General features: G+C 50.1%; 1 protein-coding gene and 1 long non-coding RNA gene across 4 annotated transcripts; one reads left to right on the top strand and one right to left on the bottom strand.

The window, feature by feature from the left end:
• Positions 1–2617: 2617 nt before the first annotated feature.
• On the top strand, positions 2618–7889 carry LOC135910368 (uncharacterized). The gene is made up of 2 exons (XR_010567031.1): positions 2618–2711; positions 5673–7889. It is a non-coding gene; the product is annotated as an uncharacterized lncRNA (long non-coding RNA).
• A 133-nt stretch (positions 7890–8022) lies between these two features.
• On the bottom strand, positions 8023–21215 carry LOC135910367 (uncharacterized). 3 transcript variants are annotated; one of them, XM_065442429.2, is made up of 5 exons: positions 21000–21215; positions 13490–14204; positions 11639–13408; positions 10608–11086; positions 8023–8126 (listed from the first exon to the last, which is right to left on the bottom strand). In XM_065442429.2, exons 1-4 carry the CDS (start codon positions 21009–21011, stop codon positions 10611–10613), a joined length of 2973 nt encoding a protein of 990 aa, XP_065298501.1. In that variant the 5' UTR covers positions 21012–21215; the 3' UTR covers positions 8023–8126; positions 10608–10610. The 3 variants fall into 3 exon arrangements, with proteins under 3 accessions (XP_065298501.1, XP_065298500.1, XP_065298502.1); XM_065442428.2 differs by having other exon boundaries at positions 11639–14204; XM_065442430.2 differs by having other exon boundaries at positions 10608–10951; positions 11639–14204.
• Positions 21216–21807: the final 592 nt, after the last annotated feature.

The following is a 21807-nucleotide window of genomic DNA, read 5'->3' as shown; positions in this document are numbered from 1 at the left end:
GAGAGAGACCGGGAGCGAGAGGGCGAAGGGACCGGACAGCACACTCCACCACTTGTGAGACGAGGTTTAGGCAGCCAGTCTCTTCTTTATTCTGCCGAGACAGAGCCCCACCACCAGGCCCCAAAACGGTGATGATGAGTATGTACAGGTGAGAATATGAAGCGTATGAATAATGCTCACAATATATATATATATATATAGCTTCTTCGATTTCTTGTTGCAGACTCCTCCGCTTCTTGCCGGACGCTGTGCTTGTTAATCGGGCGCAGACGCAGTGGCATGCACCCATTCCGCATATACCCGATGGCATATACCCAGCATCATACACGTAGTGACTTCAGTTGTTGTCTACTTGGCAAGGCCGTGGCAGCCAGCAACGGCAGAGCGAGTCGAAGGGTGCAAAGAAAGTTTCGCTTTAAAAGCCCTCAGGCAACAGAGCATGCGAGCGGTTTACAAGTAGGGACACAGCCAGAGCACCAGAACACGGGTTCAATTGACCACACGACGAGACAAAACAAAAACAAATAAAAAAACATGCACCATACAGAAAGAAGTCGGCATACCTCAACGCCGCCACGCCTCGGATCGCATTATCACCATAAAACGAGAAAAATGAACCAAAGGCTGAACACACAGGCAACAAAACATCTCCAACATCAGAGTCGGTTATAGAAGCGTAATAAACGCCGAAGCACATGGTTGTGCCGGTGTCGATGTTGACTCATATGTACGAAAGCCGGTACAGCCACCATCGTTGCTAGCAGATCCTGGATCAAATTGAGGACTGTTACGAATTCAGCATAAATTTTCGTTGACTTTATAAATGAAGCAAATAACGCTGAAATGCTGGTCTTGAAATGGCCTACTAGTATACTCTGCACCGTGCCTTCTCGAGCTGGTGGAGCAGTCCAATAACTTCCAGGGTCTACGTTTCCACCTGTGGGCAGTTATTAAACAGCAAGATCCTTGTTTTACGCTTAGCGCCAACATCTTATTAGTATTCAAGCCACCAGGACGCTTGGGAATCAAAACGAAGCTTTCCAGTTCGCAAGCGTATTCCAAGACGGGCTCGTCGAAAACATGCCTGACGAATAAATTACGGTGTCCTGTATAATTGTAAGGTGTACCTTGCTGTGGATCAAATATTTGATCGTGAAAGCCAGCTCCCAAGTAAAAAGACATAACCATTTTCGGATGAGGTCAAGGCAAATCTCACACACGTGCCCATGTCGAGGCCATTGCAACGCAATTGGAAAGTCAGGCCATGGTAATTTTAGTGTCGTCTCAGAAGTCTCTCTAGTCTTCTTTCTCGGCAAATTCATAAAAGGTGCGCACTTCACTGATTGTTCCAAAATTTACCATACCACATTCAAACATGACGGTTTCTTAGAAGCTGGCTGCGATACTCCGCAGCTTCACACTCTCACAAAAATTTTACACTAATCAAATTCGCCAAATTTCTTTACCCTCAAAGAGAAAGGGAGAGAGGAAAAAAGAGGAAAGGATAAAGAAATAGCAGGGAGATGGAGGCCTGTCGGCTACACCGCGCCGGCAGAAGGTGAAAGCGGGAGAAAAATTAACAGAATGAATATCACGAGTTCATATGCGTCGCATTCAGTTAATTCTCCGGCTTTTTGAAATTGTTCATTCACAGACGACCCCTTTATCCGGTTCACTTCAGTATTTGCAGCGCGCTCTTGAGGCCTTCTGCAGCTGGGATATGCAAGACCGTGGTCTCAATATATTTCTCAGTGACAAGTATCTCGGCCGTCTAGCCTGTTCACGCCAGTGCAATGGCCAAGCGTTTCATCTTCACAGGAAGCGTAGTATTATAGAAGCCGTTTAGCAGTTTAATATGCCATGAATGTGCGCAAATATTCAGCAGCATTGCTTGCAGGCACCTTTCAACGTAAAATAAAAAAAAGACAACGCCGCAGTGCTGCGCTATGCAAATGATTACATGGCAGCAAAGGACCATTAGAAGGATGATCTAGGTCGCTTGCCGGTGATCATATAGATTACACAGTGGCGCAATACGAGCGCCGCAGGAAGGCAAAGACAGGATGTACGTTGCCTCATGAATGCTTGGTAACTGAATGTTGCAACGCCTGAAGGCCTTACGCAAAGCGAAACAGAGAATAGTTAGGCATTGCGCCTTCGATGGTGAATAGATTGTCACTTCCAAATAATGCAATCGAGCGTGTCCGAAGGCTGCATTTTCACCGTACAGGAAACGCCCATTTCGAAATACCTGCTGGTTTCGCCCGCGCTTTCTTTATAACACCGCGGTGACCTGGAAGCAGAGATTAAACGAGGGGTTACGTCTTCGACGATTCCCGTTGCGTACGCTCGACATTCCTTCGCAGAATGTCGGGCCCGATCGTGCCTCGCGAGCTTTATTCGCTTTATCGGTGCTTCGCCTTGTTACCTCCGCGTCCTTTGTTTTCGAGCGCCTCTCCTGTCGCGGTCCCATAGACATAGCTCGCTCCTCCAGTGGCGAATTCCGACTCGCTCATACCCACGTGGTTCCTTGTTCGTGCGATAAGGCCACGATGTTTTCCCGCCAGTGTCTTTCTACTTTAGATGCCACTGGCACCTCAGAGAGGGCGAGGGTTTTGCTCGCTCGACGGGTTTAAAAGGATACGCGTCCGTGTGGAACGTTTCCAGGTGGGGCCGCTTCGGGTAGCGGTCGCATCACCGGTGCTGTCGCTGTAAGATGCGCTTGGTTTTTGTATTTTCACTGTCTCTCTTTTGGTCTCTCTCTCTCTCTCTCATTTCGTTGTTCGTGATAAGGTAGCCTGATCACATGATGGAGTGTTCATGTTAACAGCGTCATCAATGTGTATTCGTCCCTACACCAGTGTGCTTTCCAATTAGCTTTTCGTTGAGCTTTTCGCCCTCTACCGTATACCCCACAATTTGGAGACGCTCGTGTTCAAGGCGCACCGACCCGAAAAGGAACTCCGAATCACTAGGCGCAAAACAACTGCTACAGAACTTGCCAAGTACAGCTCTCCTCTCGGAAAGTCTGACTGCAATCTACTGCAATTTACTGCGAAACTATAATTGGAAGTCATGAATGAAAGTCAGCTGTTTGCGTTCACGTTGATCCGGACTCAAATTTCGGTACACAGTTAGTTAAAGCACCTCACCTGGTTTAAAATTATCCAGTGATTCAACATTGCTAGTGCCCCGCTGTTGCTTCAGGATGTTAAACCAATTGTGCAATCAATACTCTCTCCAAGTGCACTTATTATACATGGTTGAGACATCGAAGTACAACGTGAACGACCACATCCGTTGAAAAGTAGTTAGCCTTTTTTTTTTGCCGAGGCGTTCTTTATGTGATATTCTTATGGAGGAGCGGGGGCCATCGATGGCAGTCCACACGTTATTTGGGCTCCAAGTAGCATAGTTACAACTATGACAGGGGGTGTGGGCGAAAACACACGAAATTATTGACAGCAATGTTTCCTGGTTCAGTCGTGCAGCGCTAGGAAATGGCGGAGTATCACTTCGCGCCGGAGGCACTGACTTTTTAGTTTTTAGAGCGCAGCTCTTAGGCGCCCGTTCCTGCAACGAGCGTCGGCGTCGGCGTAACCGAGCGAACGAGCACGGCGGGGGATGAAAGACGCGAGGAGGAGGATGCGGCGGAACCAAGAGGCAGGAAAGCGGAGGAGGAGGGTACGGCGAAAGCGTGAGAAGAAAAGCGTAGTGCTGCGACGATGGCTACGAGATGGCGCCAGAGTAGCGCGCGTCGTATGGGAGGTCGCTCTGCGGCGGGTGCTGTAAATCGCACCGACGCGTCACCCACGCGCTGCCTCTCGGGGCTTTGAAATAAGCCAAGCCATCGCGCCACACTTCGCTCCGTTTGCAACGTGCCGTAAGAGAAACATTGTCCGCGCCAGCCAATATATCGTGAAAGGTACACACTATGAAGCTGCACTCAAATTTCGTATTAAGGGGTATCGTGATCGTCGCTGAAGATTTGTCTTGTTTCTGACTAGTATAGGTCTAGGTTATCTTTGTATTTGTAACTGAGAGTATTTCTGCTAAAGGCGTTCGGACGTCTTCCTGTGATCATGGCAGAGCAAGTAGAAAAACTTCGTAAACGTTGCTTTCATCGTCATCTTCTTAGAATGTGAAAGAGTTTCTGCTGAAGGAGTTTAGTTTTTCTGCATATGCTGAAACCTTAAGTTAACGGTTATCCTAGTTAAAAGATAGGGCAAAATACACAGTCACAGGTGCCTGGCGAACTTAATCACCAAGCATGACACGGTGTGTAGACGTACTGCCTCGTACTTTCACCGTTTGAGTACGATGCGCATGATTTCACGCGGATTGAGTTCAGTACTTTGTTGATAGCTGCTTCTGCAGTAAAATTCGAACGATCAGTTCTCTAGTAGTCAGAGCTGACCACAGGTTCGTTAGTCAAACCATCCTTTTTTTACCGCACGCTATGAAATGGTGCTATGACTTGAATACCACGAAACCATTTATGCCTACTTGTACGAAGTGTAAGTGGTCGCACTCTTATCCTAATTTTAAGATAATGACTGTACTTCCACGCCTCTCAGTTCAACTGGGCGGGTGACGAAAACGTTTAAGTGGCTGCGTGAACTTGGGATTTCTCCGCGACCTCAAAATTCTTGAGAATATCACCGTATACTTGGTGCACGATTTATGAACATATGGTGACTAAATCATTTATACTGAGCGCAACAGCTTCGATGCAGCAGTGTTTGGAGACATTTACTTCACCAAACGCACCTGAATACGTGCTGTCCAGCTTACGTCGGTAGCCCTACAGCTACAGAGCGGCAAATTCAGAAACATTTTAGTTTCTTTTTTTGTATGCGCCAAATACTCCGCCCTACTCGACCATGTAAGCACAAATAGAGTTTTGAAATATTAATCTTGCCGAGCAAATTGATGTATTGCCTTTTTGTTTAGCATCCTCTTTAACCACTAATTATGCTGAGCATGGGAGTTACATCTACGTCTATGCCAATAATCTAGTGAGATAAAACTTGTGCAATAGCAAACGAACGATTCGGCTTGGGAATGTCGTTGCCTCTAGTATCTCCATTTCAAAAGTGAACGGTAAGAAAAGGTGCCGTTCTTCCACAGATGCAGATTGTGCACCGTTCTAGCCTGTTTAGTGCGTCGCTGCAAGAAGGGCCACCTCGCGCGTTATCGTTCCTGCATGAACAGTTAGAATTCAAATGAGGTGTGACATCGAGAAGCAATTAAACGATAAAATCAAAAGAGTGACTAATGCTCTAACAACGCGACGATGGAGCCGACCATTTCTTCTTCAAAACTTCTGCTGCCTCCTGGCAGGTTTAGAGAAAACGCATTCTTACCTTATTAGTTTTCTCGGCCTATTGTCAATAGCGTGCCCACGCTTTGACTGCAGGCAACCAGACGCATTTCTGGTTAACAACCCTGTCTTCCCTATCTCTCTTTTTCTGTCTTTTCCTCCTTCTTCTTCTCCTCCTTCCTGTGACTATCACTCTTAATTTTCCTAAGGCCAAATAACAGCATCCTAAGTTCAATATTTTGAGTAACTTTTACTGATTTAGTTGCATTAATATATGCAATAACACACTGTCTCTTTTGTCTTGGTGAGGCCTTGGCATCTCTTTGCATGAACTTGAATTGCATCGCAGTTGTACATCAACAACGACACAACGAGACGGCCCATTCGGCGGCGCGAGCGCTTACCTTCTGCGCCCCCGAGAGCGACCGTTCCGTGTGGTGGTTCGAAACCAAGGACAGATTGACCAGTTATGCCGAAGTAACCAAGTGTACAATGCTGCCTCCCCACCCGGCACTCAGTCGGGAGGAGGCCGTAATCCTAAGGCAAATACAGACCGCGTCACTCCTCGCCCCCGCAATGGTGCACGTGCTTCATCCAGAGCTCTATCCGAGTGGGCTGCGCGGTATTTGTGCAGCGGGTCCGGCGGACCAATGGCACATCATGTGGGACTGCGCTAAGTTCCCGACGGCAGCTACCTCCAGGACTTACCCGCCCGAACTTCAAGGTGCACTGCAGTCTGCAGACAAGGACTCACAACTATGGGCCGTCCAGCAGACCCGGGGAGCGCTCGAAAAGCACAAGCCTCATGACCCACTACAAACGGGCCCAACTGGGGTAGTGCAGAGTAGGGTATAACCCTGGGTCGACACTTGTCCAGCATTACGACGCGTTAAACCGTCATTTGCCGACATTTTAATAAAGTTACCCCTATAGTAAATCGGAAGACAAGCGCGCCCTTTCAGGCTTCCGTGCTGTGAGACATAAACCCGAGAACAGTTCAATCGAGGCTGGCTGCAGAGCTGCACGCGAAAGCAGCTGAACGGTCCTGCTTCTTCATATTTGCCCCCACATTTGGCAGACCATCATTTTCGACCTACTTACACCAAAGGTAGCCATAAAAGCCAAGAAGAAGCATATTACGATATGTGTGAGCTCCTTCTTCCTTTTTCTTCTATTTTCTTCTTTTTTCTTCTTTTTTTTGAAGAGGAGGTGACTCTGTGCATCTAAAAAGTGATTGATTTGTTTTCGTAAGGGAAGCAAAACTGCTTACATTTTGACGCCATTACAAGCGCCATGCTACTCCCTTCTCGGGCACACAAGTGTAGCAGTTGCTGGAACTCCTTCCTGAAGTCCCGGAAAATTTTCACATGCACACACGAGGCTTATGTGTTCGCTGGCTCGCACGCTCTTTCATTTGTTGGTTCGTTCGCCACCCGCCGTGGTTGCTCAGTGGCTAGGTTGTTGGGCTGCTGAGCATGAGGTGGCGGAATTGAATCCCGGCCTCGGCGACCGCAATTTGATGGGGGCGAAATGCCAAAACAGCCGTGTACCTAGATTCAGGCGCACGTTAAGGAACCCCAGCGGGTCGAAATTTCCGCAGACCTCCTCCAGTACGGCGTGCCTCATAATCAGAAAGTGGTTTTGGCACGTAAATACCCATAATTAAAAATTTTTGCGTTCACTCACTCACTCACTCACTCACTCACTCACTCACTCACTCACTCACTCACTCACTCACTCACTCACTCACTCAGTCACTCACTCACTCACTCACTCACTCACTCACTCACTCACTCACTCAATCACTCGCTCACTCACTCACTCACACACTCACTCACTCACGCACTCACTACATTTCTATGGTCTGCGCAGAACACTTTGGTTGAACAGTCATTGCGACACGCCTTTGACCGCTGTCATATTCTCGCCGGTTCCTTCCCAAGACCTATTCATAAGCCCCGAAAACGAGGCTGCTGTCTCGAAAATAAATCATAATCACTAACGCGTGGGCTGGTCAGATCCAACACTGGTCCCAGGTAACAACAAGACGGGCGTTTGATAATTGTTTTCTTTAATACAGGCCTCCAACGAAAAGACCCACTGGTATTGCTAAATTTGTCAGTTCAAGGCCCTTGCTTCGGGGTGCATTCTGCGTATCCGATAGCACTGTCATTGTTTAAAAGCACGTACATGAAACTCACCCTTGCCTTGCGTGGTGCACAGGCACGTGTCTGCATGCCCCCCCCCCCCGGTCCCCTTTTGGAATCTTAAAAGAGATAAAAATTTATCCACCATTCACACGATTCGTATCTCGCGTGGGCTCGATACAAAATCTCTAAATGATATATACACAGAGAGGTGCATATAAGTGCGACCTCGCTTATACATGCCAACAGGCCAAGGTCTGACGTCGTAAAGCGGGCCTCCTGGGAGACGCTCTCTTCCCCCTCGGGCCAACGTAAAGATTCGCGCGGATATCAGAACGTCTCTTTCGGTTTCTTTCTTTTTTTCTTTTTGTTTTGTTTTGTTTGGTCTTTTTTTTTTATTCGCGCGATTGGTCTCTCGCCTTTCGGTGGGGCGCAGTCCCGAAGTTGACTGGGAAGGGGAAGATGGGACACCGTCCTCTTTGTGTCCCGGCGGCCCAGGGTCTCGCCTCGTGACGTCAGCGAGGGGGACAAGTGAAGAAAAGAACGCTGGAATAAATAGAAGATTGCGCGCCTCGGGTTTGTGAAGTTCATTACGTGGACATCCATGTGTGAGTTAGCGGAGCTGCGGTTGGGACGTGGTTCCTGGTCCTGGGTGCCTGCACGAGACGCGGGAACGAGGCAAGCGTTGAGGACGTTTCATATATAAGTAGTGTATTATAAGAGAGGACACACGGAAAGAGAAGGAGGCGGAGACACACTTCACTCTGGATTTCAACTGACCCTTGCGTGACGTAAGCCTTGCTGCGTGTACAGTGTCACAATATATGGTACGCGGGAGCTGGAAGCATAAACATATGAAGACAGTGCGCCGTGCGGTGGCGAAGGGGACCATCATCATCATCGACACCGATTTGGAAGCGTCGGCAGTGGCGCCTTAAAAAGCGTGGCGTGAGAGAGTGTGGCCCGTGGCCCGTGGCGTGAGCAGTGGCGCGAGGTTAGGCGTTCGAGGGCAAAGAGCTTTCTCGTTGGGCGTCCGGCCCATAGGAGCTATCACCGGCCGCGCCACTACGCCACACCCGAGTCAACGCTGTCGGCTGCTGAGAGGCTACCTCGCCCCGCTCTTCCGCTGGGCATACAGAGCGGCCGTCCATGATCATCGCATTTACATTTCGTGTTCTCTCGTTTTGCATCTCGTTTCTGATAGCACGATTGCTGGTTCTGACACACAAAGTTCACCGAGCGTACTTATCAGCGCCACTTCAATAATTTCTGAACGCATTGACCTCGGGTGCATGTTTCTCCGCTTGACGCCTCCACATCGACGCCACGAATGTATAGACCCTTTTCACGGCGATTCTGTGGGCGCCGCCTTGTTTGATCATGTGTTGACGCGTCCATTCCTTGCCTCAACTGCGTCCGTTGCGTCCATTGCCTCCATGTTTACCATAATGCGGATGACACCGCTGTGGCTCAATTAACCTCCAAACCTACCGCTTATAAATTAAATCTGGATCAGCGTGATTTGTTCTTAATTCTTTACGTGGGAAGGAGTTTATACCATCGGCTTGTCATGTTTCTTACTCAGTAATGTTCATCGGTGAGGTCGCTATCGGATTGTTTAGGATCTGTCTAATCACTCACGGGAGTTCTCAGTTGCGATACATTTTTTTCTTGCTACACGAAGGATTCGGAACGTAGACATTCCGTACTTTGTGATAGCTTGTAGTAAAGATGCATTATCGCTATTCACTAGCTCAGTTAGCAGAACATAACGAAACGTTGAACTTCAAACATTTGTGTGCTGTCAGTGTAGTCGCCGTCACTCATAGCTTCGGCACGTTGATTAAAGTGTGCGCCCACTCACCTATTTTTGATACGTTGGGGCTAGAGTGGAAGTTTGCGGTTGAGTTGGAGTAGATGCGTGTAGATAACGTGGGGGAGAATTAGACCAGGGAACGGCACTACTACGTTTGTCCCTGTGTAATGAGCAGTACCCACCCACTTTTTCCGACGTTCCGGAGATGAATTCCTTTCTTTAGAGGATAGCGATAGAACGCTGACGGATCGCTCACTACGGTCTCTCTGTTAACGGATAACCAGACCAAACTTGCTCGCGTGAGACGGAGTGCGAGAAGCCTCGGAAATAAATTTAAATCTTGAAACTAGCCGGGTAACTCCCGCAAAACAGATTCCTGCTGCACACTTTACGCTTCTTGGAGCTTATAACGACAGAAAGCTGAGCCAGTTCGTAGGGATTCATTATGCAAAAGAAGGTGAGGCGTGCAGACAGGACACAAGAAAGAAAGTGGACAACACGGACGCCGACTATCAACTGAAGGGAGCGCTGAGGCGAAAAAAAGAAAGAAGACACAAAACTCATCTAGTCGGCGTTCGTGTTGTCCACTTCTCTTCTCTTGTGTCCTGTCTGCACGCCTCACCCATTTTTTTGCATAATAATCCTTCTTCATCATAATGCTGAGCGTAGAGTTACATGCACATATCCTGCAGAGTTGCGTGCCTGTTCAGCACGCGCTCCTAACGCCTCCATTCACCGAGCGCAGTCATGTGGTTCATTGAGAAACTTGCATAACAGAGAAGCCTCCACTGAGAGAAAGATAAATAGACATTGGCGATGACCGTGTAAGCTCCTGGTGACATTTTATCCTTTCTGATTGTAAGTATACAGACAACTGCTTCCATAATGGTATGTTTCTTATCCTGGTTATGGTGACAACTAGTGGTGATACTTTCCTTTCGTGTTTGACCCGTTCATACGTTTCTGATTAGCTTCTGCTACGATGTAGAGCATAACCGCACTTCCGTTCCCTGTAGGATCCTTCCTGTGCTGGTATGCGCATCAACGCACCAAACGGTCTATTTTTACTCGTAGCAAAGAAATCGTCCATCTGTTGTCTAATTTACGATCAAGCGCGCTTTGGAGTCCAAGACGAAGCTGTTTGACCGTGCACCTGTCGCTAGTGTTGCATTCAGTGTGGTTCCTGAAAGGCACTGACCCTGGCTTTCTTTCAGAGCAACGGCTCATTTGGCTCACGAGACGGCGTACCACAGCTCAACTCCGCTCGGTTTTCGGAACGTACACAGCCGAGTGTCGTACGCCGAGTGTTGGCACCACCTACCGTCTATTTCTTCTTGAGCGTCTGGAGGGGCTGGATGCTCGGGTCCACGGTGTACTTGAGGCTGGTTGTCGGGCCGTACGAGATGTAACGCTGCGCGTAGTGCTGTACGGCGGCCGGAATCGCGTGCGACGTCACGACAGCGGGCGCCGCCTCGTGCACCACGGTGGTGGCACCCGGAGCGGCCACCACGGAGGCCGGAGTGGCGTGGCTGTAGCGCACGCCTCCGAGGCCGTAGCCGTAGCCGTAGGTGATGAGCTGCCTCAGCTCGGCGGCCGTGGGCACGTGGTGCAGCACAGCGGCTGCTCCCGGAACGGCGGTGGCGGCACCGTGGTACGTGACCGCACCTGGGAGGACATTGGTGACCGCCACGGGGGCGGGAGCCGCGTGGATGAGCACCGCTCCTTGGAGGGCGCCCTGAACGGCGGCGTCGAGATCGCCGGCGTAGCGGAGTCCTCCGACTCCATACATGATACTCTGTCCTGCGGTGCGTGTTCATACAAGTGGCGTGGTTAGCGTTGCTAGGCGTCGAAAGGAACTGCTCCGCGTACTTTGTGCCGTGTACCTGCGAGCTAAAGTTTCCGGGTATACTTGGCAGTCCCTGTTTCCAGGCCTCGAAAGCCCCGATGCCGGTGCCTCTCAACTTTGCCGCATTGCGCAGCATGAAACATTTTATTCACACGAGCACTGCTCGTCGCAGCTCACAATAAATGTTAATGGAGGACCGATGTTAGTGGTCAGTATATGCCATCAAAATGAGTTTATCTGTACGATATGTGTTCAACTCAGCTTCGAACAAACTAAGCTGTCTCGGCATTATATCAAGCGCAATATGTTTGGTGCATTTTAATTTTCACGCCAGAAGCACGCATGACGCTTCTTGAATACCTTGGCTAAATGTATTAAGTTTATACCTGATAATGCAGCCTTCTGTGTGAGCTATACAACGCCTTACATACTAGTGACGCCAGCTATCGATATACCGTGTACCAACCAACTGCTTTTAGCTCAGTACAACGCCGGTGTTCTCTTACCTGGAACCACAGAGTAGGCCCCGGCTGGATGACCAACCACAGTTGTAGCAACACCAGGGGAGTGCACGACGGCTCCTGGAATCTGGTGGACAACGGCGTGTCCGGGAGTAGTCACGGTACCGGTCCTGTAGGTGGTAACCGCAGCTCCGGTGACCGGGGTCACGAGGGCACCAGTGGCAGCACCTGGATGGTGGACAACGGACACAGCCGGTTGCTGGAAGAGAGCAGCATCTTGAGCGCCGAGGGCGGCACTCTTGTAAGTGGTGACGGTGCCGGTGTTGATAGGGGCAACTAGGGTCCCAGTGGCCACAGCTGGCTGGTGAAGGACGTGAATGTCTGGCTGCTGCAAGGCTGTGGTCCGATAGGTGGTGATACCGGGCTGCTGAACGACGGTGGAAGTTGGAGAGCTCACGGTCGCAGTCCTGTACGTGGTCACAGCGCCTGGACGCTGAACGACGGTGGCTGTGGGAGCGGAAATAGTGGCTGTCCTGTAAGTGGTGACAGAGCCTGGCACTTGCTGCACATAAGCAGATCCGGGAGTGGAGACGGTTCTGACACCGGTGATAGCGAAACCAGGCTGTTGGACAACAGCAGAACCTGGAGCGCTAACTGTAGCGGTCTTGTAAGTGGTAACTCCTGGAAACTGCCGTACAACGGCCGAGCCAGGGACGGTGTATGTCTTGACGCCAGTGACGGCGAACCCGGGCTGCTGGACAACAGCACCTCCAGGCGCGTTGACCGTAGTGGTCCTGTAGGTAGTGACGCCTGGCACCTGCTGGACAACAGCACTTCCAGGCGCGTTGACCGTAGTGGTCCTGTAGGTAGTGACGCCTGGCACCTGCTGGACAACAGCACTTCCAGGCGCGTTGACCGTAGTGGTCCTGTAGGTAGTGACTCCTGGCACCTGCTGGACAACAGCGCCGCCAGGAGCAGTCACAGTAGCGGTTCTGTACGTGGTGACGCCGGGCACCTGCTGGACAACAGCACCGCCAGGAGAAGTCAGGGTAGCGGTTCTGTATGTGGTGACGCCCGGCACCTGCTGGACAACTGCGCCGCCAGGAGAAGTTACGGTGGCAGTCCTGTATGTCGTGACACCCGGAACTTGGTGGACAACAGCGCCGCCTGGAGCAGTCAAGGTGGCGGTCCTGTAGGTTGTTACAGCCGCACCGGGTGTGCCCACAGCGACACCAGGAACATGGTGGACGACAGCGGAACCTGGGGTGTGCAGAAGGCCGAAGCCTGCGCCGTGCACGACGGCACCAGGATGGTATAGTGAGCCATAGCGGGTGCCGCCCAAGCCATATCCGTAGCCGAAGTTGACGGGCCTAGTGTGGTAACGAATTTCAGGCACACCGATGGTACGAGTGCCGTATCCGAGGCCATAGATGTAACCTGGAGTATGCTGCACGACAGCGGCGCCCGGCTGGGTGACGGTGGTCGCGCCGTAACCCACGGCTCCTGGCCGATAGGTGGTGACTGCAGAGCCCGGCTGGTAGGTGAGTGTACCGACGCCGTAAGCAGATCCTGGCTTCACGGTGGTGACCGCAGATCCTGGCTGGTAGGTGACCGCGTTGATATTGTAGGCTGTTCCGGGCCTGTAAGTAGTAACCGTGGACCCCGGCTGGTAGGAGACGGCTCCGTAGCCGTAGGCCGCTCCAGGCCTCACCGTGGTGATAGCCTGTCCCGGACGGTAAGCCACAGTCCCATAGCCGTATGCGGCTCCCGGGTGCACCGTGGTCACGGCTTGACCTGGCTGGTGGACCAGCAGGCCTGCGCCATAATGAGCGCCGCCAATTCCGTAACCGAAGCCGTAATTACCGTCCGGCCTGACAAGTGTGATACCGTAAGTACCTCCGAGTCCGTAGGCGCCCTGGGTGGTGTACACAGATCCCGGAATGTGGCTGACGGCTACACCTCCGGGCTGCACGACGCGCTGCTGCGTGACAGCGATGCCGGGCACGGAGCTGACGACAGTGGCCGGTTGAACGACGCGCTGCTGGGTCTGGGTCACCGTGACAGCCGGCTGCTGCTGGGTCACCGTGACAGCGGGCTGAAGGACGCGCTGCTGAGTGATGGCGTACCCAGGCTGTGTCACTGTGACGGCCGGTTGAACCACCCGCTGCTGTGTGAAGGTGAGGGCCGGCTGCTGCTGAGTCACGGTCACGGCAGGCTGCACGACTCGCTGCTGAGTCACGGTGATTGCGGGCCGCTGCTGCGTCACGGTGACTGCAGGCTGCACCACTCGCTGCTGCGTCACGGTGATTGCGGGCCGCTGCTGGGTCACAGTAATGGCAGGCTGCACGACTCGCTGCTGGGTGACAGACACAGCAGGCTGCGATACTGAGACGCCGTGGGTGTCGGTGATGGGTGGTCCGTGGACAGAAGTGCCGGTATGTCCGCGATCCACGGTGGGAAAGCCGGCCGGGATCACGCCTCCACCTTGGTGGTACTCAAGGGCTCCGGGACCCCGGGCCACGTAGCCCACGTTGCCAAGCTTGGCAATGTCGAGGTGGTGGAGACCATCGGCCAGCGCGTATGACGCGAGGCCCAGAAACACGGTGGCCACCTGCGGTTGTAGTGCGCGTAAGTTTGTGAGCCAGGACTCGCATGCGTGCGCCAAATGTTGATAAATGGAGGCTGAACTCAGAGTCGGCGACAGCTTCGTAAATCGCAGCGCTGAAATGTTCATTAGACTAAGCCTGTGAACGCTTCTTTGTTTTTTGAAAGTAATTATTTTCAAACACAGTCGTGACCAGAACTTGGGAATATATAATACAATGGGAAGTTTCAAGTGCATCAATGGCCAGGGCATTTATTCGGCTTTTCATTGACTGAAAGAGACGATGGTGCTAGACGTTGATGCACTGGCACATTTCTTGAAGTACATACGGAGAGTGTGCGCACTCCGCCATAAATTTCACCATGAAGGTCAAAAAACCGCGGAACTGCGTGAAAGCACATTCGCTATCAAAGCTTACATGGACAGCACCCAACTGGAGTTCTACACGTTCAAAGCTGGAGACAAGTGCTACCAACGCATGCATGTGGTTGCCAGCGCATGACCACTGTCAAAGCTGTCCGTACGCATCAGTAGTGGGACGAGAGAGCTGCCAAAGTACAGAATAACAAGTATTCAGTAAATTGAAACGGTAAATCGTCAAACACTCATTAAGCTTCATAGAGAATGCGTCGTGTATCTCCCTAAATCAAAGATGTTCTTCAAAGCAAATCCAGCGGAATCCTTTTCTGTTTCTTGGTAAGCAGTGCTACAACCCAAATAAATGCGGTTTGCATTTACGTCTTACCGGTTAAATATGTGTTGATGGCTGAATGTCTACGGCACAGCACTTAAACATTTGAATGCCGTGGTGCCAAGCTACTTTTGCGCGCTTTCAGCATAACCAAGTACCTGCCAGAAAAACAGCACAGCTAGTACTGATGCTCAACGAGTGGTGTTTTCTCCAGGGAATTTCATTGCAATGTCGATAAATCTCAGAGTTACTACCTCATAGTTGCTCATCCATGTACTAGCAAAACAATGCGGGCGTTCGGCTGCCTGGTACATCGTTCACAGAACGATAGCACTGTTCATTTTCAGGAACTGTAAGCAAGACAACGTCCCCAGAGCTCATGCTGGCGGAACCAGTTGTATTGTTTTCTTTTTTCTTTCATTGAGACGACAGTAAATACATAATCATAATAATAATAATCATCATCAACAACAACATCATCATCATCGTCGTCGTCGTCGTCTTCGTCGTAATTGTGGTTGTTGTGGTTGTTGTTCTCGTCGTCGTCGTCGTTGTTCTATATTAAATTCCCCATCATAGCATTATTCTACCCAAGTTAATTTCCTTATTGCGCATTTACGAGCTGTTTGATGCAAATGTCGCAGTCGTCTTATATACCGTAAGCAGTCAATGCCAAAATAACAATCACGTAACAAATGTATTCTGCAGCATAAGTTAATGCGAGCGCATTACCGCTAATCATAGTAAATTAGGAAAGTGTCGGGTCATTTTCAGTAGCATTTAGTCTGCTGGTTAATTACCCCGCTTTTGTCTGTGTCCTATCCGCTACGGTGTTCAGGCTCCTAAGCATAGTCGCCGACTACGGGGGGTGAAGGGGGGGGGAGGCTCAGGGGCACGAGCCCCCTCGGGAGTTTTCGGGAGGGGGAAAGCTCCTCCATGGCCTCCGATGACCACAAGCCTGTGCTTCTGCGCTTCGGAGACAACAATGCGTTGCCTGCGCAATAAAGTCAAGAGGCTGAGTGGTTTTGGTTTCTTGCCGGCGCTTCCAGACAGATCCGCGCTGCCAAGGACGACAAACGCGCGACACCAGCAGCACCTAACGACTGAGCAGGGAAATGTCAGTTGCAGTGAGCGTGTCCTAGATGGCGCTACTCGCCTTTGCGCTGATCCGCGCGCGATGATGCTTGCGCAAAAGACAATGCACGCACGAAAGCACGTTTGCATGCGCACTGACCGAAGCACAAAAGTTTATCGCTTGTCTTGGGCTTTCGTAGTATTTAACCAATAGCTAATAAAGTGACCAGTGCGGAAATCAAACTTGCTGTTTGACGCCTTCGTACTGTTTCTCCTTCTTTCTTTCTTTTTTCACTTTTTGCGAACTCAGACCCTACTTACCAGATCTCTCCCTTCTTCGTCCTTGAATGTCTACTGCAGTGTCCACTCAAAGCCCTTCGACAATTTGTCACATTTTTCAATCGGAAGGTTTAGCGCTCGGCGATCGGCAGGTAAAAAGGGACTTTACATCTCATTATTGTAAAGGGAGGTTATTTCTCGGCAACGCTTGCCTGTGTACAAATCATATTAGGGCGTAATTGCTGATTAACAGTATATGGTGGTCTACTATTCGCTCATTTTAATTTTAACGCATTAATTTTGCTAATACGTTGGTACTGTGGAATAGAAGTGAGGGAGGTCAAGGTTTGTCCACACGTAAAAATTCTGACCATACACCATCTAAGCTTGAAAGTATTCATACCTCAAATTCTCACCAAAATACATCAACGTGCCGAGCTGCTTTTTGCGTTGTGCATAAAAGCAAGTTTTGAAGAAAGAATACGTGACAAGTCAGTAGGTTTTACCGGAACTAGGTCGTCAAATATGTTAAACTAGTTCCATGGTCTTCCACACCTTCATCATCCTGACTGGCTTTAAGTTCCTCACCGCAACGTACTTTCTAAAGTAGTCATTATTAACTTAATTGGTGTATTAGGCCAATGGAGCACTTACTCGAAAACAGCCCACAATGTCTGCGTAAATCATCACGCATTTTTTTTTTATGTCACCGAACTGAAAACTTGCGCCCAGCGCAGGCCTCTATAAATTGGTCGTAATGAGATATAACACCGGGAAAGGGTTGCAGTTAACTCACAGTTGTTTTGCGCTTCTTGACTCTCACATGTATTGCTGACTCATAGCACTGTGTTCAGGTACGAGAGAATTCGAACGCTTCTAGCACCAGCCTCTGAACTATTTCGCCTGAGAATTTTCCATGCAGAACATCCTCAGCACAAACAAACGAAAAAAAAATAAGGAAGCGACCGCAGGGACACTTCGCAGCCAGCCAGAATGAAATCACCGCAAAGGGTATCGTATATATCGAACTCCTTATGCCGCTCATCATCATCATCATCAGCCTGGTTACGTCCACTGCAGGGCAAAGGCATCTCCCATACTTCTCCAACTACCTCGGTCATGTACTAATTGCGGCCATGTTGTCCCTGCAAACTTCTTAACCTCATCCACCCAACTAACTTTCTGCCGCCCTCTTCTACGCTTTTCTTCCCTTGGAATCCATCCCGTAACTCTTAATGACCATCGGTTATCTTCCCTCCTCATTACGTGTCCTGCCCATGCCCATTTCTTGCCGCTAACTGCCTTGAAAATTAGGACAGACGATGTCGGGAAAGTTTCAACTAAGCACCCAACTTTTTAGTGTTCGTGTTTAATGTTAGCGTTTAGTGTTGGATACAGTGTTCCCTTCTTAATTATGCATGTGTGCCTAAATTTGCCCGCAATCCGCTCGTGCCTTCAAGTTCCACCAGTTGTAGCACCCAGGAAACGGATGGGAGCGAGTGAAGCGAGGAGATAACGCAAACGTGAGCTTCTTAGCGCAAATCTCTCTGCAAACAATGATCACGTTGCACACTGACGCCAGCGAAAACACGATCGCCGCGGTATGTATCCCGCATCGGTGACCCCGCGGCCACAGCACAGCGATCAATGGGGCAGACCAAACGTCGCGCGTTTGCGTCGCGCAGGACGTCCCAGCCAAAACCTGCGCAACCCCTTTATCGCGTGGTGTCATCGGGTGCGCGACTTCTCGGACGTCCTCTGCCCTACGGGAGAGCACGTCCCACGCGCGGAGGCTTGCTGGTGCCGAGCATTGGGTAGTGCCACTTTCACGATCGTGATTCATCTTCGTTATCTCCGCTCCATCTGGCATACCGTTCTTCATTCGAGCATGCCCCGGGCATTATCCTCTGACGGCATTTTTCTTTATTTTTCGCTGCCACGAAATCCCGTTACCGAATGATTGGAAGCAAGCTGGACCTCCTTACGTTTCCTTTCCTCGTTGGCCGGAGAGAGCTCCGGAGAAAGTGTGATGGAGAGTACCGACTAAAAAAAAAATTCGTTCAAGCAGGAAGTAGCTCTACTTTGGCATTCTGTAAACAGCCTGTCTTTTCATAACTCATGGAACGTTCTCGGGCCGCTGGAAGCCATCGTTCATCCGTTTCGCTCTAACGAATTGCCTTTGATCACTTTGCGGTGTTCGATCGGGGCTCGTTTAGATCGTGTAAATAGCTTTCACAGTGAATCTGTCGATTCTGGGTGTGTTCTTGACTTGCACGTTTTTTTCACAGTTTGCCCTTCACTTCGAACAGCATTCCAGGCCAGCATTCCAGGCCAGCATTCCAGGCCAGCATTCCAGGCCAGCAGCCGAATGTGGTTTCCACATATTAAAGAATATGTGGAAACCACATTCGGCTGTTTCCACATATTCTTTAATATGTGGAAACCACATTCGGCTGCTGGCCTGGAATGCTGGCCTGGAATGCTGAGTGGCCTGGACGCTTCGCGACATCTACATGGCACATTATGCATTTGACTTTCTCGTTAGAAACCTGTCAGAACTGCGATCAACGAAGCTTGTCAATTGCAGGCACACGGTATAATTGAAGTATGTGGTAGTGTTTGCGTTGTGGTAAAGCAGGCGAGATATTGTACTGGTTGCCAACACTTTTAGTCCATGCTAAATAGATCGATCAATAAATATGCTCTAAGGGCAGTGTCCGTTCCTACGCGGTAGCCACTTGTTACTGAGACTTTCTTAGTTGTTTTTGTGTGCACTAGTTCGCATCGGTTTATAAACCACTCAAATTTTGCATCAGAAAGAAACTGCGGCCTCACTATATATATACATGAGGACAGGATAAAGAGATATCGTAACGGTGGATATGCTTGAAACTAATAACCAACATAATAACCAACTAATAACCCACATGATATAGTGCGGAAATCGCTTGTCTCACATGGATGGCCACTGTCATGAAAAAATGGCAGTTGAAGAAGATGTAAAATATTGATTAGCAAAGACTGGCATATAGGCATCTCACCCGATGGATTTTACAGGAGCTGTACACAAACTTTACTGCGGTGCTGCAATGTAGTGCAACGAAGCCAGACGTGTTTTCTGACTCGGGTAACAAAGTAACGCCGAAAATCTGGCTGCGCATTGAGGTTAAGTTTTGCGTGGACACCCACTTGCCCTTGCATGAGGCTTCCTCTAATCTGCATATTTCCGAATAACACACTCTGTCCCTCTATATACCTTTAGTGCTTGCTGCCACATTTCGCAAACTTCTCCCTGCCTTCTCCTTTGCACATCGCGTAAAATCTGCTCAATTGTTGTGCAAGCAACAGACAATTATGGCAGTGACCTTTGCAACTAGAGACGAAGTGTCGTGCAAGCAAGACACGTTTCAGAAACCAATCATTCATGAATGCAATCCACAGACAGCTGCGTGCCGTTGTTCATTCGAAATATCTCACACATCCTCGTGGCGCTTGATTGGTTCTTTCAAGAAAGTAGAGCATTAAATGACCTCCTATTCATAGCGAGTTCAGATATTATACTCTGTCAGTGAACACGTAGGTAAAAAAGCCTAAATGCATGAGAAGTGGCCTTCTACTAAACGTTTCCTGCATTGTTATCGGCCCAGTTCAGCTTATGAACGGCAGTCATGGCCGAAAATGCAATGATTAAGGGCGACTTTGTGTAGCCTAATCATGAGAAAGAAATATTCTTGCAACAGATCATATTGTTATTAGCCTCATCAGAAGAACGCAATACTTATGCTAGGAATGAGCCAAGCGCTTCCACCTCAAGCCTAATAATTGATTCAAACCTATGATCGAGACCATAAAATAAGAGCGTCCACACAAAGAAATTTGTCACTCTCAATGCGGAATCGAGACTAGGCCAGTATGACCTGTAAACTACTGAAATAGGATAAGGCATGTGTAATTTCACGCATGGAGCCTACAGCGAGTACTGCTATATGCCGGTCAGATGGCAGATGAAAGCTAGAAGATTAGCCTTGCACTAACTGTTAGGCATGAAACTGCCAGCGGGAATGCTTCACTCTCATGAAATACGCGCATTTGCTCCTTGCAAAACTCACTCGACTACTCTTGTACGGGCAGATATCGACGGGAGTTGGCCAAGGACTACTTCGTCAGCTTTGAAAATACGGACGCAGACAGGAGACGACACAACGCAAGGCCCACTTAGGTGGCCGCGCGGTCTTTGTCCTGTCATGGTAGCGCGACACTGAAATGCCGTTCCTGCGTGGGCAAACCAGGCATGGTATCCTGTGGCATCATCCACATTATGGGGCTAGCTTGATCGCACCACTGCCTTTTGCGTCACGGCATTCGCACAGACTCCTGCCGGCCGGAGTCAGCCGTGAAGAAGCCGCGCTACGGCGCCGCGATACCGTCACATATGGTAGCCCGAAAGAGCACGCGCGGTCATCCTCCACAGCTTTCGGGCACAAACGCAGGTGCCAGAGACAATGTGAAAAGCGGCACGCCTTGACGGACCCCCAATTACCGAAAGCGTGTTCGCGATTCGATTACCGCTCCTGAATATGCTCGGAGTCATGGGTATCCACAGTTGGTCTGGCTGGGCAGGCGCAGAAATAAGGTAGACAAAGTCGGCGAGCACACAAAAAACAGAGCCGAAAGCGAACAGGCAGTCGACGCAGCACCACTGGAACGAAACCCTAAGCCTCGAGCATAGAAGGCCGAATTGGCGTTTGTGTACTCACAAGGATTCTCATGGTTGCGCCCCCCTTTCGATGCAGCGAGACGGCCACGTCGTTATGGGCGAACCATCTTTTTATACCGAGGATGAGTTGCGACCGCCCTCCTCGCCCGTCGGTCACCCTACCAGGCCTCGAGGCGAGAGGGACCAGAGAAAGGGGTTGACCAGTCCGCGGTTATGTAAGTGGCGCCTCGAGCATCAACCGGCGGCCACCGCTGGCCTCCCGATAACCAGTGCTCGTCCTGGCCCGATGAACGGAACTACATGGAAGTCACCCTCCCTCTCTTTTCAGAACAGAAGCGGTGGAGGGAACCGCTGGATAGGTGACAGAAGAAACACTAGCATCTTGCCACCCTTGGTCAACCTCCTTGCCCCGGTCCCTTACAAGAAAGTGTCGTCCTCACACGAAGACCTCTCGTCCCGGACGCCCTTCTCTCCTCCTCCTTCGAGGTCCGTTGCTCGAGAGATATTCTATGAAAAACCACTTCGCTGCCTCTTTAAAGAAATAAAAAAGAAACGACAGAAGGAATACATTTCATGTATTTTTATTTTTTACCCTTTCTCTCTGACTGTCTCTTTCGATTCGTCCCTTTCCCCCTTCTCACTTCTCTCGAACGCCTGCCTCTTCTGGTCAGTCTCGACCTGCACACCCTGGGAGGCGTCGCTTGCTGCGGAAGGTCACCGGGCAGATCCGCTTGCTGCAGAAAGTCGACAGCGATCGAGCGCAGGAGAGCCAAGTGACTTCTGTATTCTTTTTTCCATTGACTTTCTTTATATTTTCCTGGCTGCGTCCCAGTGACTTATTTCACAAC

The sequence above is a fragment of the Dermacentor albipictus genome, chromosome 8 (assembly GCF_038994185.2).
Source record: "Dermacentor albipictus isolate Rhodes 1998 colony chromosome 8, USDA_Dalb.pri_finalv2, whole genome shotgun sequence".
Taxonomy (NCBI): Eukaryota; Metazoa; Arthropoda; class Arachnida; order Ixodida; family Ixodidae; genus Dermacentor; species Dermacentor albipictus.
This window is presented reverse-complemented; position numbering and strand designations above follow the sequence as displayed.

What these genes read in the sequence shown, in the direction of transcription:
- LOC135910367 (XM_065442428.2), bottom strand. An exon ending in GGCCTACTCTGTGGTTCCAG is followed by an intron (nt 11,087 to 11,638) that starts GTAAGAGAACAC and finishes CACGCACCGCAG; the next exon opens with GACAGAGTATCATGTATGGA.